General features: G+C 43.8%; 1 protein-coding gene across 1 annotated transcript in view; it reads left to right on the top strand.

Annotated features, from left to right (window-relative positions):
• Positions 1-17,812, top strand: part of LOC141806307 (latent-transforming growth factor beta-binding protein 2-like) — a 100,128-nt gene that overhangs the window by 27,334 nt on the left and 54,982 nt on the right. The window contains exons 4-7 of the mRNA XM_074691749.1: positions 11,733-11,965; positions 12,874-13,053; positions 15,872-16,075; positions 17,273-17,541. Of these exons, the coding sequence (XP_074547850.1) occupies positions 11,733-11,965; positions 12,874-13,053; positions 15,872-16,075; positions 17,273-17,541 (886 nt within the window). The remainder of the gene's footprint in view (positions 1-11,732; positions 11,966-12,873; positions 13,054-15,871; positions 16,076-17,272; positions 17,542-17,812) is intronic.

Raw genomic sequence — 17,812 nt, forward strand, 5'->3', positions numbered from 1 at the left:
ATTACCACTCATTCCTTGTTCATGGTTGGCCTACTAAGAAGTGAAGTAAAAAAGATATGAATACAAGTAAATCAAAGGTCATTGGGTCAGTATCACAGATAGATGAGTCTGGTTATTGAAGAAGAGTTATCTTATTTCCTCGTGAGAGCATCAAATCACTGTGTCCTATTTCTCAGCACTGTTTGTTTATTTGAAATGCTTCATATTTTATTTCAGCATCAATTTCTTGGCCCATTACCTAAAGTAATTGCTTTAAAATTTTGCAAAGTGCAATTGGCTTCAGGGATGATTACAAATTTGGTCCCACCCAGTAACATATTGAGATGGTGAAGAAAAACAAAAAACACCCAGTGACGTGAAGCAGAAAGACCCTTAAGAGGGTGATGCATAAGTCTGTCTCTGCTTTACATGTTATGCTTATATTAGACTCCAGCGTTTGCCTGGTGAGTAATCAGGCTGGCGGTTATGGGGATTGTTGACTCAAGGCTTTGCGCAGAGCCACACAGCCGTTTCTCAGAGGAAACTGTGGTCATAGTGGGAGTTCTCCATGTTAATCATGGATCACTGGTTGCTTTCACTCCCACTCCAGACTAACCACACCACCAGCGCTGACGGGAGCCACTGTTAAAAACCTCCAGGTCACCTCAGCACCTGTGTGGACGTATTATTGTACAATCATCACTGATTTTCGTCTTATTAATGAACACTGAGGAACCTGAGGTATCAAGTGAAGCAATTGAGCAGAGCTTAAACAGTAAATGATCAAAAACACTTAGAGGCAGGAGTGGAAATCCACTCAGCAGGTTTCTCATTACCCACTCGAGAGAATAATAAGTAAATAAGAGTTACTCAAATCCCAAAGTAGCTTTCCATCCCCTAATACTCTTGATGTTTCTGACTTTGATCCAATATGTGTTTTCATAAGATGAAAAAAAAGTCTAAACACTCAGCCTGGGAAAGTTTTCCTCCTGTACCACCTGGCAGACTTCTCTGCTCCTCGAAGAGGAGGTATCCAGAATCGTCCTGTTGTCTCCCCTTTTGGTTGCTGCCAAAACAAGAGGGGGGGCTGTAGCTGAAGTAGAGAAGAGGAGTAGAGTGCAGTGTAATTCCCACAGGTTGGAAGTGCTGCGCCCTTCCCTAAACAAGCCTCTGTCTCGCTTCTGAGTTATGCATATGATAGTGTGTGAGCTGTGATTTGTCTGTGCATGGGTCGACAGGGGTTAACTTGAACACGTCAGACTCACTTGTCAGTTTTAAAAACTTCACCTCTGGCCTGATCCTGGTCCCTGGGGTATTTTCTTACATATGACAAACGAGACAGGCCCCCCTGGGTATTGTTGGACATCTCCTTCGATGGACACGGGCATCGTCCCTCAGCTACTGTGCGGTGCAGACTCAGCTGTGGAGGCCACTTGTCCTCAGGTGATCCCTCAATGTGCTACATGCAGAGGGCATGTTTAAATACACCCAGTATGCTATGGTAGACAGTGATGGAAGATTAATTCATAGAAAGTTTGTCTTCCTGAACTGCAGTTTTGAAATGGGATGGCGCCTAACAGGCAGCAATAGTGGCCGAGCCAGGCCAAGAAGAATTGGTGCGTTTCTTTCTACAAACACAGAGCCAAACAAGTCCCATGAGTTCATGACTTCCTGTTAGGCCAGGGGGAACAAAGGACCATAGAGAACTCAGCCCTCAGCGTGGGACAGATATGTCTTTCTCTCCCTCCATCCCAACTCTCCAAAGCCCTGTCCGAATCACACTCTGCGAGCTTGGCGTCCATAGCCAAATCCTGCTCATCAAGCAGGCTTGTGCAGACGCAGCTGTCCCATGGACAAATACTGTACGGCAGTCATAAGAGGAGGGGCGCCTTTCCCAGAATGCACCCCAGCCTCCTGCTCCAGAGCTGAGGCAGATGGAGGCGGCATTAATCAGGTCCACCTCCATATGAGGGTGATGGTGATGACAGCTTGGATTCTCTGTGTGGAGCTGGATGTCAGGATTGTGATGCTGGAGAAGACCTCTGTAATGGGCAAACACACATATCCAGCAAGCTTAAATCCACACATATCAATGCATATCCAGATGTCAAAATGTAACTTTGTTTTGGGCCTGATCCAATCTCTGGTAAAGTTTTCATGGCTTTTAAAACTGACGTTTGAGGACGTGTTTGGTTTCTTGTTGAGCAGTCTGACATATGACACTGACCAGCCTAGGCAAAGGCTCAGTCAGCACTTTGTAATGCCTCTTCCTGCTGACCTGTCTTGTGTCGTTTTACTAAGTGAATGATCAGAGCAGCTACAGTACACTGAAGAATATTGAATAGCATCCCAGCTCACTATGCCTTCAGGCTTTTTGATTCAGGCCCCTGAACTCCAGCAACCACAATGCCTTGTTTCCATCCAGAACCATCCTTTCTGGACCTCTTAAAGCTTAAAAACTGAGGTTTTTTGAAAGCTGAGGTGGACGCAGTTGGGTTGGCACTGCTACTGCCCCCTCTGGAGATACAAAGAGAACACAGCCTTTGGCCTGTAAATCACTACATGGTGGTATTCATGTGTTTTGATTATGTTGTGCCTGAAAACCTCAATGAGGTCAACCTCACTGAAAATCTGTTTTCATGCAGGCAATGGTTGAAATAATACCTATAAAATGAAGTGGAACTTCATCCTTTCATTTGTCTGAGTAGGGCTTTAGGTGATCCAAATAATAGTCTTTGCTAAATAAATTTCTCAAGAACCTTTGCTGCTTTCGATTCTACGCTCAGGCCCAGTTGTTGCTCTACTATAAGCCTCATCCCCCGAGGCATGAAAAAAATGAAAGCCTCTGAATCAATCCAACCCGACTCTAATTCAGTTCACCCAGGCTCTGGCTGCTACTAGCGGGATTCCTGGAAGGCCGTCCAGACAGAGAGAACATGATTCAATCCAGCCTCTGTGGCTGGTGCGATAAGCCCTCAGACACACCCAGATTTTCACAAGAGGGAAGTATTCTGCCAGGGCCCACAATTATCCAAGTCATAATGACTAGAGATGTTATCAAAGAAAGACTGGGTCTTAATTGCACACTGATGTTTGGCCTTATGCAGCCACGAGGAACTCGAGCAGAACTTAGTTTGATTCAGGGAGAGAAGCTGGTAGTTAAAGTGCTGCATATGTTTCTTGGACTTGGTGTTTTCCTGTTATTCTTAGTTTAAAGTGTTGGACACATTGAGCTACTGGCACTGCGGGCAGTGTTAAATCACATTTCCATGGATTTTTCAGTCAAAACTTCATCATTTTGGGTTTGTTTTTCCTCATATTGGCTTTCCACTGAGTGGGAGAAGATAACATTATACATTTATTATTCATAAACTCATAAGCCAAATAAAATCAGTTTGATTGTTATCTATAAACCAGGATGTGTAGTTTGCATCGAACACGTTTATTTCTGCTTTTCTAGCAATGATTGTTGCAGTAGGGTTTCTTTTATCACCTCCTTGGTCTGTAAGCATGATCTGAATCGAGCATATTAATTTTCATCCAAGCAAATAGATACCACATCCATGTTGGTATGACTAACGTGGAACTGAAGTCACCAGCAAATGATCAGGTACTGGTTCAGTGTACAGTCTGTAGAAACAATAAACAGGTTTCCATTTTAAAGCTGACTGATAAGCAGTTTTTATCATGTTTGTTAAATCTGGGTAAAATTAAAAACCAGGGTTTCATGACACCAGGCCAAGAATTGGTGACCCACATCATTTATTTCCTCCATCCAGGAAATTCTTATCTTTTATTTCAAACTTGTGTTTTTCGTAGGGATAAAACAAGCAGGATGAGAGGATGTTTTGCTAACTCAAGGAGCAACTGGTTTTGTTTTCCTCTTTGCCTGGACTTTATACAAAAGTGAGCTATTCCACTGCTGCTTTTAGTTTGGTATTTGCCATACAAACATGACAGTCATGACATCCATCTTCTCATCACACCCTGAGCAAGAAAGAGAACATCTGTTCCCGAGTCAAACTGTTCAATATCAAGAGATCTACAGTGACTTGTAACTATGCAAAGCAAAAGTTAACATTCAAGCTTCATGATTAAGTTGCAAAACAAGCTGTAAGAATAGCCCGAGTCGTTCAAAACATTTACTGCAAAAGATTAAACATTTACAAAAAGCTGTAATTTAGGTCATATGTCGAGTTATTTTTGAATCTCCAATAAACACAAACTTCACCACTGTGCTATTGCATCCATGTTGCTAAGAAGAACACACAACAACAATAAAGTGGAAGTACCCTGGGGATTGGATGTTTTATTTATTGGTGTATGCTAAGGTTCAAACCTCAGGAGTTTATTGAAAGAAACACACAGGGACCTCATGGTGAATGATGAATGGATGAGGGCGTTTTGCATAAAGCCTGAGGAATGAGCTGTGTGACCACAGTGGGGTTTGACCACTGCTGGTGCAGATGGCTCTGTGCAGTGACTGGCTGGGTGGGTAAGAAAAGGATTAAGTTTTTCTCAGGCTGTGAGGGCTTCTTTCGCCTCTTTAAATACAGAAACACTGTTCTGGTGAAGCATATTCTATTTTCTCCACCCTTTGCCAAATAAATATCTTAGACATAGGAAAAAACAGTCAAAGTGCAGTTATAAAAAACTTCAAATTTCTAACAAGTAATACATTTCTTATCAAATATCAGAAATTTAAGACTGACTTTTTTACAAAATCAGATTCTAAAGCATGAGAGTCATACTTGGAACAAGGTCCCAAGTCAGCCTATGATTGTATCTTTAGTGCTAATCCAAAATGTTTTCTATTTTCATAGCTACATCGTAGTTAATGTCCGAGATGTCAATGAGATTCATAACACTGTTGGGTTTTGAACAGCAAAACATGAACAAGAGTCAAGTGTGTCTGTCTTTGCTAATGTTCTTGAATAACACCTCCTGGGACAAGATTCAGCAGTCTGCACTCTTGTTCTGTCTGCAAGCTTAAGTCTGCGAAATGTGGAGCAACATCTGCTCTTAAGCTTTTTTGCTGAAAAACATCTCCCTCTTGACCTTTGCAAATTAATACCAAGAGGAGAGAGATACATCATCTCTGTCCATTGTAGGTGTTTCCCAGTTTAGTAGTAACTCCTTTGGAAAATATAGTATTTTGGCAATTTCTATTAACTGTTTCTCGTCCAACTGGCAGAGAAATCACTGGAGTCAAAATCCAGAAAACAGATCTAAGTTGTGGTTTGTTCTGCATGACAGTTAGCAGTCAAAGGTTTAAGACATTTATTTTAATCCAAATATGAAATACAACATTTCACAACCACAATTCAAATTATATTTTTAGCATTACAGAACTTAATTACCATACAGATTTCGACCACATCGCTGTGTCTTGTTTAACAAAGTTGGTCCGTCTTCTAGGGCGGGACAATTAATCGGATTTTAATCGTGATTTCAGTTTTGCCATCTGACAATCATAAAAACAATATAATCGAAGAAAAACAATTAATATGCCACACAGTGTAGATGTATGCAAGTTCCTGTGCTTCATAGCTCTTCTGTGTTCCATGTGCAGCCACAGCGAGTGTGTGTGACTTATGTGTAGCAATAATACTGTATGTGCCACTTGCTGGTTCTTTAAAGTTGTGTTAAAATCAGTACTGAAGTTTTTGAATAAATCAATAATTGTGTATATTCATTGTGATTTCAATATCACTTAAAATAATCGGGATTCTTATTTTTACCATAATCGCCCAGCCCTACCGTCTTCCCTACATAATAGAAAAAATAGTCAGAGTCTGTTTGTGGTTAGTATTTTATTTACTCTACTTTTCTTGATTTTTTTCATTGCAAAAACATCAGACAACATCACCTAGGTACCATTAGCAATCACAAATGGAGGCATCACATCTAAACTAAAATGTATACAGAAACTGCTTTCTGTGATAAGGAACACAAAGCCTTTTTTAACCCATCATTCAGTCACTGATTGTAATGACTGATTATCGGATGGCAGTGCTTTTGTTTTTTCCTCTGATTCTGACTCAGTTGACTCCAACAAATAAAGCTAGATGGGCCAATCAAAAGATATCCTGATGCTGTGTCTGGCTCCAAGCAGATGTTATTCAAGATCTGAGCTGGCACACGTACACATCAATAAGACATAGTCACAACTGCTAGATGAGCTGTTTCATGATCTTTGATTTTTTTATAGTGTTTGAGACTATTATCAATACAGTTTACAGTGGCCTGACATTCTCTCGAATGAGTCCAGTTTGCTTGGTTTTACTGTAAACTATCTCCTCACCTATTGCTGCTGTAAGAACACAAACCTCCTCTTTTAACTGCAAAAGTGCCAGACCCAGATAGACTCATAAATCTTCCTTTTTTGTCACCAGTAGTGTTTGCAGTGGTTCAGCAGTACAGAGTTTTCATTGTTTCAGCTGCTGTTTGCACTTTTTTTAGACTCCTGATGTTGCCTCCAGTTAGAGTGATGATCCGCGTATCCCAGCGCTGGCTTTGAAACGAACAAAAGCCGTTAACACTTCCACTGAATGAGATGAATGTGTGTAAACTTCGATTTACATTCGCTCTTTGATGATCGTCGTTTACTTTCCCATTTGGAAAGCAGCCTTCAAATTGCCCCAATTATGTGCAGGTCTTATGCAATGTTGGTTTTTGGCTGACACTCAGTGTTGGACTGAGGTAAATGGAACCATGAAACATTTTGTTTGAATATATAAGAATAATGGCTCCCTTTTTTTTCTCAGCGGGATAAAACTAACTCTTGTGTTGATTGTCGTAAACGTAGCGAGGGTGCCAAAGGTTTGCCACGACTTGTCATTCTAGAGGTCTTCTCTGGTCCAACACAAAGACAACCGTGACAGAAAAAGTGTGAAGGCTGGAAGATATCAGGTTGTTCAGTGTGACCCAGACTGGGATACTCATGCCAGACACTTCTGCCTGCTGTCAGGCTGTCTTGTTTGGACAGTCTGTTCAAAGCCAAATGACTCTCAACAACCAGACAAGCTCTTAACATTAGTCTATTTTTTGCATTAGCTGCCACAAGCCAATAATCTGAGCTGTTAGATGTGGGTTCAGACTTTGATATTCTCAACAAATCACAATGAAAAATGAGCTTTACCAGTATAGACATGTGCTTTGTTCTAAATGTTTCCAAAAAAGTGTTTAATTTCACAATCTTTTACGTTTCCAACATGGTTTCCAAAGCTCAGACAAACAAGAACTGTTTAAAATGTTATTGCTGTAGCCAGCTAATATGTTTTGTTTCATATAGATGATTATAAAGAGAGGATAATAAAAGCTCCTCAGAGACTAAAACTAAACTGTTGGCGAATGAATTCACCATGGCCCATACGTTACAGTACACTGTTCACATAAACACTGAGCTGGGCTTAGTCATTCTAAAAGTGCTTCGGAGAACTTCTCAGATGTAAACAGTCCCTGAAGATCTGGGTCATTGCGTTTGTGTGTGTCTGTGTTTAAACGTCGGGGTACGTAGGATCATCAGATAAATCCAGAATTTCCTCATCCATTCAAGAGGCTCCTGTTTCCAAGTAGGCGAGATGCAGAATCAACATGTAGAGTCGACTCTTGGATGATGGGAAAGGGTGTTTTCCAAGCCACTACAAGGGTTTCCTGGCACTTACGTACAACCAGCTAACCCACTTTCTCCATGAAACCTTGCCCCCAACCAAGTGCACTCTCATCAGAACTTCACCTTGAGTTGTGTTTGGCAGTGTGCTTCACTGGCTTGCATTAAAAGCATGCTTTGTGTCCAGCATCAGCAGAAGCTCAGAGTTCAGAGCCTTTTTAACCTACTTGACCATCCTCCAGTTCTTGCTGCTGGCCTGAGTTTTCGCTCGTCTGTGTGCTGTTTTGTGATCCAAGTGTGCCTTCTCTCCAACTCATCTGGGTCAAGAGGCGCGGCTCCAACTGCCATTCAGGCTGCCTGTCATGCCTCTAGGAGAGCTTATGTTCACATGTTGTAATGCTGCGATGAGTTCAAAGTAACAAAACGACTGACCGCCAAAGGATTCTTTTGCAACACGTTGGAAACTTCACAGTTGTTTCATGCACAGTGTACATTCTTGGCCAACGTTGTGATTTGTAATTTCCGTTGATGTGATGAGGTTTGTGTTCTAATTGCTCTTCGAACATGTGCAATGAATGACGATCAGTAAAAGTGGACAGCGCCAACGGCTTTATGTCTTAGCTGGGAGCTTTCCTTTGCTATAAGATATGAAGTGAGGCTTTGATCAGCTGTTTGGACGGAGATTCATCTGTGACTAAGAAATGATTGTTTCTCTTTGAATGTAATTATTGAGCAAATATTCTGAGAATGAAATAATACATGTCATGCATTTAAGCTAGTCAAGCCTCCTCCTGTATGCAAATTAATCTTCCTTATGTAATCAAAGTGTCCAAACACTGGAACGTTCTTTTGCCTCATAATTTCAACATCATGTTCATCAAGCTTCTCTCAGGTAATTGGCAACGTAGTGAAATAAAGAATTTAATTTAATTCCCATCATATCTGGGGAAAATGAGCAGAAGTTTGATATCAGTGTCATGTGTATTTTTGTTGAGAGTGGAATCAAAGCCAGATGCAATTAGCTTAGCATAGCATGGAGACTGGAGGCAGGGCGACTGGCCTTGCCTGTCTTTCTCACAGCTTAGGGTGTGGGCTGGGTTGGAGTGGCTTCAATATGCTGTGCATATTTGCAAGCAAACAGACTTTTTTGAATCTTTTTGTCATTGTGAAGTTGTTAGCGAGTACTGGAGAAATGCATCGCAGAAGAGTCAAGTTTATAGTAGATTTTACACTTCTGTTTTTATTCTGCCATGATAAAGACTTAGTCATCGATAAGTTGTAGAAGTGCTACCAGGCAAATCTACTTGGCTTACTATCAGAATCATGCCAGCAGAGCTAGCGGCACCCGTCAACATCCAAATGCCTGTGTTTGTTACATATTTCCCCGGTCAGGTTAACCTGACACAGGCTACATACAACATTTATTTTCAAAAGTTATTTTTTCGGGGGCTTTGCATGCCTTTATTTAGGAAAGGCAAGTTAAAGGATAGAGCAGGGAACAGAGTGAGAGCAGGAAGTGACATGGGGCAAAGTTGCTGAAAGATGGATTTGAACCTTAGTTGCCTGCTCAAGGGTTTCCCTCATGGGGGTGGCATTCAACCTAGACTTCTATGATGTATACCAGCGCCCCAAGGCTACAGACAACTCTATCCCCAATTCCTACATCACAATTGTGCCAAACCACACCACACTACAAGATGCCATCTGTGCTTGTTTATATCTGGGTAGTTGAGCATTATAGGATTATGGCAGTTATTGAGGCTCCAGCCGCTGCTCGAAGGGGGGACTGTACCAGACAGCGTTGTTGGAGGATTTGAAGATTGCGATCTGTTGACGGCCGATGCTGTCTGGGGAACGGGTCTACCGATGTGTCCCACTGTTGTGGGCTGGGCCGAGTCAAAGTCCCAGGCTGTTTTCCAGTCCCAGTCTGCCACTGGTTCATATCGTGCTTGATCATGTTAGGTCCAGTGTTGACTTATCTAAATTTTGTTCTTCTTCTTTATCTGTTCCTGGATAAAAATATGTGGTCATCTATGGCTAATGGTAATGTTAACTTTTCATACTGTTTTTAGAACTTGTCAAAATCTTTTCCAAAAAGACCTCAACACTGAAATGAATTCAGATCGGGTGCTTGGAGTATCCTGATAATGATAGAGGACTAATAGGAATCTTATTTGACAGAAATTCCCTAAAGAGTTTGAAGGTGAGTGCATTGACTGCAGCTGTGACTTTTTTGTTTTATCTTATCTTTACTGTCCTAATTAATGTTGTATGACCATCACATGATACCCAAACATTTTCTCCCTGAGTCTGAAAACCATGTCTTGAAACCATGTTCCATGTGATCTTGGCAGAGGTCTTTAAAATTGCTTTCAAGTCACCCAGAACAAAGCAGGGGGATAGTTCCTCTCCGGCTCGCTGAGGCCTTGAAGTTCCTAATGATGACATCAAACGCACAGATTGAGCCGTGCTTGCCCTGGTCGCCCTCTGATCTGCAGGCAGAGAGGGCGGCGATGAGCTCATGCTGAGAGGAAGTCGCTTTGCCATTGAAATTGAAAGAGGCAGACAGTGCAACATCTGGCTCAACCCAGGAAGTGAGGCAGGATGCTCGCAGGCCAGGTGTCATGATAAACCATGGAAAAACCCAATCATGATGTAGAGTGGATTTTGTAGCTGGGTTAGCCACCTCCTGTAAGTTTTTACCACCTTGACACCAGCACCTCTTGTTTCCCCGTGTCACATCCTCTTGCCAGGATCCACCCTGGAGATGTAGGAACTGGGTCAGCAGCTGTCTGCTGTAGATGCTTTCTGTCATCTTTCAAAAGATGACGCAAGAGACTATTATCAAATGTTTGTCTCTCTTTCCCCCTCTTATTTAGTGTCCTGTTGCCCTTGGAAACAGGGCTGCTGTTTGTACGCTGTGAATAAAGAGGCATGCATAGGCTTGCGCTACACCTAGCACAGCTGTGAAAGGGTGTGTGTGTACACAAGCATGAGTACACGTATGCATTTTTGTAAACACGTGTGCTTGTTTGCTTGATGATTGTTGTGTGTGGGGAGATCGCGCTGATTCAGTGTGTAAATACATGGTGTGTGGCTGCAAACCACACGTAATAAATGGTAATTCATGGTTTATGTCCTCATTTCAGGTTTGATTACAGCCTCAATTACCTTACAGGGCCACAGGTGGGCTTTGTAGATCTTTCCTTCTGATCTGTCCGGCGCAGTTCATCCTTGTCTTGCTCTGTTGACTGTCTGTCAGGGCAGATCAGTGGGATCCAGATGTTTTTTTGCAGGCTTGAATCCCAGCTTTCACAGAGCTGAGGCAAACTCGTGTGCCTGCCTGTCTGTCTGAGAGGCACGCGCCTCCCCCAGGTCGTTCACATGAGCTCGCTTCCAGGTCGAGCAGCACAGCCTCAGTAATTGACCCAAATCAAATGCTCAGCGCGTAGAAAAACCTGCCCCCTTGCAGCCGAGGTTGAGCTTTGTTCCTCGACCCTACTTCTAATACTTCCTCCGGCCCGGAGCAACTCTCAGGATGTTGCTCCCTGGTTGGCCAGGTCAGACAGAACATGGAGTTCATAATCTAGTCAAGCAGACACAATGGGTGATGGAGGGTTTTTCATCCTGATGGGAAGATCTAATGGTTGAAAAGCACACTTTTTCTCTGGCACACACACACACAGAACTGCAAGTATTACCTCCTTTTTGTTGCCTGTTGCTTTATTTCTTGTTAATCAACAGTGAAAAATTGACTCTTGCGAAATGTCTTTAAAGTCAAACAGAGTCTCTCATTAATAAGTGAGGGTCAGAGCTCTCTGGCTTACAGCAGATGTTAATCAATAAAGCCTATGTGCTAACAGAATGATATGGTTTTATTAATTTAATTAAAAGTAAATTATTTTCAAATCATTGCTTCTCCTCTATAAAATCAATTAAATAAGGCTATGACCTCAGACAGCATGTTTGTCCCTGAGGAATATTATTTTCTGCGGTGCGCACTGACCACGCTCCAATGGATTTCATGGTGATGCTCATACAGTGCTGATGGGTGTATCTTTCTGAGTGTGTATATGTGTGTGGAACATTAGCTTTAGCGTGAGGTCATGTGTTTATGGTCTTGTGATGATGTGACTGACAGGACCCAAGTGAGACGGGGACCCCCTGACTCCTCCCCTCAGCAGACCGGGACCTCCCGTACTGTGAAACGTTATCCATCATCCTCTGGGCCGATAACCTCCAATGCTCTGCCCAACGGCAACGGTCACAACAGTGAGAACAGGAACTGGCATGGACACAGAAACAGGCCCAGCAACGTGCACAGACCCACCAACGACAGACACGGACAGTTCAACAATGCGCTGTTACCTGCAGGTAAGAGGAAAAAACAAAACATATCTGTTGCATAACGTGGAATAGATACCACAACACAAGCTCCTGCTCTCAATTTACATGCATACTTAAAATTTCCACTCTCCCCAGCTGTGTCAAAACAGACACAGCCCACTCTGGATCGTGGCTCCGTCCTCTGACGCTAAGATGCATATACACATCCTGTGGTGTCATCATTTAATGGAACATTAGCCACAAGAAAAGAAAACTGGCAGCTTCCCAGGCTGCACTTCCCTTCTCCTTCACTGTCCACCCACAGACACAGGATTTATGTCAGGGTTGCATTCAGTGATAGCATGCGCCTGTGTGTGTTGATGTGTGTTTGCAGCGTTACATGCTTTGATATCTTTAGCAATCTGACCTGTCACCTCTCTGACATGACAGGCACTGAAGCTTGGCGCCTTCACCCACAACAAAAAGTAATGCGATCTTGTCTTCGCTAATTTTTTATTCTCCTTTCACTACTTCATCATCCTCTCATCCGCTGTCCAGCACGCACAGCTGTCTGCTCTTCAGACTCTTGTTTTGCAGCCGTGTAGCAGAGCAACGGCTGTTGAACAGCTTCCCAACATTACACATCATGCTCTCTTTGTCTCCTGCACATACACACATCCAAAACACCTTTTACAGAGATAAAGGGCTTGGATGCTGGCCCGATACCTAACAGTCTTCTCTCCTGCTATTTCCTGGCCTGTGGCACATCGCTCACTCAGCTGCAGCGTGCCACTGGCCAGCCGTCAGCACACACCCTCGCACACTTATAAACCTCCCTTTGCCCAGACGGGGAGTGTGTCACAGTGAGACTGAAGGAGGAAGGATGCAGCTCGTCTCCAGCCCGTCTCTTCTGCCTCTTCTTCTTGTTCTCACCAGAGTGTGTGTTTGTTTTCCAGGGGCAAACCTTACCTCCAACCTGGACCGCATCAAGATCGTCTTCACTCCCATGCTGTGCCGCAGGGTGTGCAACGGCGGGCGATGCTACAACAGCTGTGAGAAGGGAGACCTCACCACAGTCTACAGTGACAACACGCAGCAGCAGAACCAGCAGCCAAACAACCAGGGCTTCAGACTCTGTGAGTGTCCGCTCTGGGCCCCTCAGCTTTGTCATCTGCTTGGCATCCTTCCTATTTACATCTGAGCTTCTCACTTGCTGTCTCTCATCTCTACTCTCTGTTTCTCACACCCTGCATCTCCAGGCTTCTTTCTGGGTCTTTTTTTATGGGGTGAGCCTGACAAAACGGGTCCAGTCGGTGGCCTGCTGTCTGATCTTGAATACCCGCTCAGAGAGGAGGCACAGTGGTTTAGATTAAAGCTGAGAGCTTTGCTGAAAACTCACAAAGAGGAAGAGAAACAGGGAGAGCAGAAGAGAAAGGGCTGGACCAGTTTAAAACAGGCTCTGTGAGAGGGGGCTAATCTCCTCTCTCCGTCTCTCACACACTCACACGAGGAGCTGGTGGTCCCACGCTCCCAACACTTAGCCCCATCATTTTGCGGTTCGCACCTCGCAGTCGGCCTCGCCGTTAACCATTTAACGTGCTCCCTGGGTGAGCAGGGAAGAATGACAGAGCAGAGGGAGAGGCAGAAGGAGAGAAAGAGTAGCAGCATGAACAGGGTTTTATAGGGATTACATTAAACCTTTCATTTATCCAGGGGGGCTTTCTCCAAATTCACACAGGAGTGTCCATGGGACAGGGACAGGGGGTGGTCAGTGCCAAGGAGAGGGTCGTACCCCTGCATGTTTCTTAGCTTTCTCTCCAGCTTTAACCTTGCAGCTCAGGTTCAGACTAATTACTACTTGTGGATTGGAGGGTGCAGCTACTACTCACACGTTTGTCCTCAAGTCACGTCACGTGAATAGAAACTAAAACTGACATGCACCAGTCTCCACTGAAGTGCACTAGACTGATCTTACCTTTGAATGCATAAACAGCTTGATGTTGCAGATTTATGTGCCCATGAATGGGGCTCTGGAGCCTGGGATATCCAGATATTCCAAACACTCCAGTGTCCTGGCAGAGAACGTCCTCAAGAGTACATTCCTGGCACCTCCACTTCTTCCTGAGCCCTGTTTTGTTTTTGTGCCCCAATTTTATTTCTGCAGGAATCTTCCTTCATTATGTCAAATCATGTGCTAAAGAGGGTGTTAAAAAGAGATTGCTTTCCATTTAGGCTTGCATCCTGTTATTGCTTGGGGTGTGCGTGTTCGTCAAGGAATGTCAAGTGGACAGCAAACAGTTATCTCATGCTGTTGTTATGCTCCCTGCACGGTGCAGGGAATCTGGATGGATAATTACAACGGGCTCCCTTGATACGCACCCTGTGTACAGCACTTACCATAAAGTCTGATATTAGATTGGGTAGAAGAGATTTTATTGAGTGAGAAGTGTGCGTGCGTCTGTTTTGTTGTAAGAGCTTGTTAAAGGGACAGACAGACAGGCAGACAGGCAGCAGAGTGTGCAGAGACAACAGAAGGGTTGTTGTCTAAGAATAGTTCTTGCCCCATGCTGATGTGGGACTGGGCTGACGCAGAGCGGTGCAGACCTGCAGCCCATGTTGAGAGGATTTAATGACCTCCTTGAGTTGATAATTTAGCCAGCATGTCTAATCACTGGAGGCCTTCCTGTGTTCGTGTGTCGTGACACCAAAGATTTGTCTCTCAGTCTGTGTTTCCACAACTTTTTTCCTCACTTTGTTTATCCTTTCTGTTCCCTCCTGTCTCTTTTCTGTTTTCAATCGACCCTATTCACATTTTCCTCCCCTAATCCCCTTCATTCTCTATCTCCTATTCTTATTCCATCCCTCCCCTTTTTCCCTCCTCCAGTCTCGCTCTTGTTAATACTTTGTGACAGGGAGCTCATTCCCGACATGCCATCCAGACTGTCCAGCGTCTCTCTGTTCCCTGTTTGCACCCTGTTGGAGTGCTTCTGTCTGTTCAATGAGACGGCGAGGATGCAGCTCACAGCGTGTTTCCATCACTAGCGTCGTCTTTCATCTCTCAGCATGTGGACCATCTGTATCTCCAACAGTCTTGTAAAGAAGTTCTCATATTTGTGGTGTGCAGCACTGCTGAAGCAGAAGAGCTCAGAGCTTGCACCAAACTGGCTCTTTCTTCTTATTCGTCATGGTTGGATGGATTCTTTTATTTTACAGTCTTTGATGTTTTGAGTTAGGTCAGATCAGAGTGAGTATGAAGACAGGAGCAGGTTCAGGTATTTAGGGTGCTGGGCTGATACCCATCCTTTATGCCAAAAGATAAGGCCAATCAAAGCGGCGTCTAAGCAGATCTGTCAAACACCATCTGTCTTCTACCGACCTTTCCTTGCTTCCTCTCCTCGTAGTTAATCGCTTTAAAAACTATAAATGAAATCATAAGCTAGCATGTTCTGGGATTAACTCACATGATCAAAAGCTGGTTGCATTTCTTTGAAGTTTAAATTCACTTCCTCACACACTCCAAGGCTCTTGTTATTTTTTTCGAAATCAACAGGAGAAACCATCAGTCATCGCTCTGCACAGAAGTATGTAATTATTGATGTGAAGCAAAACATGCTAATAAAAGAGGCGCAGCATGAGGGGCAGTGCCTTGGCTCTGCCTTCAGGACAGAGCTGAAACGTTATAAATGTCACGCTGAACGAGGTGTCAGGTAAAGCTAAACTCGCTGTTTGCAAACAAAGCATGTCCACATGAAGCCTCATCACATGCCACTTCTCTCAGGGTAAACACTTCTGTTTCTTATTACCAGACCCTCGTGCACCAGCATGCACACGTCTGTGCCGTTAAAGGTGACATGCTTTATGAGCTCATGAATTTCTTCATCCTCCCTCTTCACCTTCCTCTCTTTATCTCTGACGCACTCAGTCCTGTTTTTTCTCTCATCTTCCTCCCTGCAGTCTTCTGTCAGATACCCTGCCTTAATGGAGGACGATGCATCGGCAGGGACCAGTGCTGGTGCCCGTCAAACTCCACCGGGAAGTTTTGCCACCTGCCAGCCCCACCCCCCATCAGACCTAACCCTCAAAACAAGGATGTCAACCAGCAGGGTCCAAAGTCTCCCTCTCAGTCCATGTATACTCTACCCCTGTCCAACCAGCAAGGTAAGCTCACAGAACTGAACCAATGTAAAAGCAGAGACTATGATAATACTGGTTGCAGAAGTGAAGAAAAGGCATAATTGCAGAGTACAACAAGCTAGCATGTTCAGTTCTGGGTATTCTGGCGTTTGTTTCATCCAAAAGTCAGCCGTCTGGAGGTCTTTGAATCGGTCTTTCAACTCAGAACAAGAACAGACGATTTCACATGCTGGATTTTAATTTTGGCCAGTTGCTGAATGTCTCTTTATAATCCCAGCTAATCTTTTTCTAAATTTGCATGAATGTGAGCCTTTATTTTTTGGACTCTTTATCAGAGTGCTCTGTCTTATGAGGCCAGCAGCAGTGGAGGTCAGACTCTATTTTGAGCATAAGGAGCAGTGACTCAGTAGAAGTCCTCATACTGTTTGCACGATGCTGCGTTTTATTAAGCACGCCTGGATATTAGAAACAGACGACTACAGCATCATAAGGTTATACCGAAGAATGTAAAGAAGAAGGATGTGCTCATTTTCCATCCCTGCGTCTGATATCATTTTTTATGTCGTCACATTTGGCCCCAGCGTCTCGCTCTGTCTGACAGTAAGTAGAAGCAGAAGCTTCATTTTACATTTTTGAAATTCCACTTAGAAATCCTTGATCCATCATCCTGAATATGACTTCACAAATAATCATAAATAAATAAGAAAAGTCCAAAGCTTACATTTCTTGTCTCAACATAAAAATGATCCAAAGCTCTAAATATTGATGGAGGCAGTTTCACGTGCTGAACTCTTGATAAGACCTACTTTTTCTCTTTGGACTCTCCCTGCAGTCTGTCTGCGTGACTATGATTTATGAGAGTGGGTCAGGATATTGGGAAAAAACCCTGGCACTCCCTGAAGATGGATGCTTCCCCTCTGTCAGAAGGACAAAAAGAGCTCATTCCCCACATTACAACATCTTTTTAACTCTTAAACAACTCTGCTTTCGGTCTTAAAGAAGATCTGATTGAAGCCAGAGAATCCCACTCTCATTATGTTGTTGTTGTTTTGTGGTATCTTAACATGTCATTACTGCGGGGAATTCCTCGTGTAGATCACATAACTTGGGGATGAAGCAAGTGAAAACAAAAATCTTAAATCCTTCTGTCGAGGATCTGTCCACTTGGAAAATATAAACTTTCCACTAAATTGTGTAAACTGTTGGCCTCACTCTCTGCAGTGTCCCTCCACCCATCCTTGGTAAATGTCCACATCCAGCACCCTCCAGAGGCCGAGGTCCACATCCACCAAGTAGCTCGGGTCCAGCCTGGGCAGAGACCGGCCAGCCCAGAGGGGGCTCACTCTGTTCAGCAGCGCTCTCAGCCTGGGAACGGGCACGACACACACTCCAATGGAAATGGAAACGGACATAACTACGGCCACGCTAGACCGCACAACCGTCAGAACGGACACGTGGGGAGATGCTTTCAGGAAACAGTGGACGGGCAGGTATTGAATCAGGCCATTACAGCACACTGTGTTCACTGTCAACACTCTCTGATGTGAGCCACCTGGAGTATCTCTGCTCTTCGTAGGTGTTGAAACAAGTCAAGAGAAAGTGCTGGGCTGTTTTACCGCAGTTTATGTAACTCCATGCTCCCAGCCTATCACCTGCTGCTAGACCTGCTGTCTCAAACAGGAAGTGGTTTTGTGGCTATGATTTATGTCATGTACTAGATTTATGAGCTCTGTCTCTTCTGGTCAGCTCATGTTACTTCAG

This window comes from Halichoeres trimaculatus, unplaced genomic scaffold (assembly GCF_033239565.1).
Source record: "Halichoeres trimaculatus isolate MK-OKI-2021-1 unplaced genomic scaffold, fHalTri1.1 fHalTri1_scaffold_17, whole genome shotgun sequence".
NCBI classification, from domain to species: Eukaryota; Metazoa; Chordata; class Actinopteri; order Labriformes; family Labridae; genus Halichoeres; species Halichoeres trimaculatus.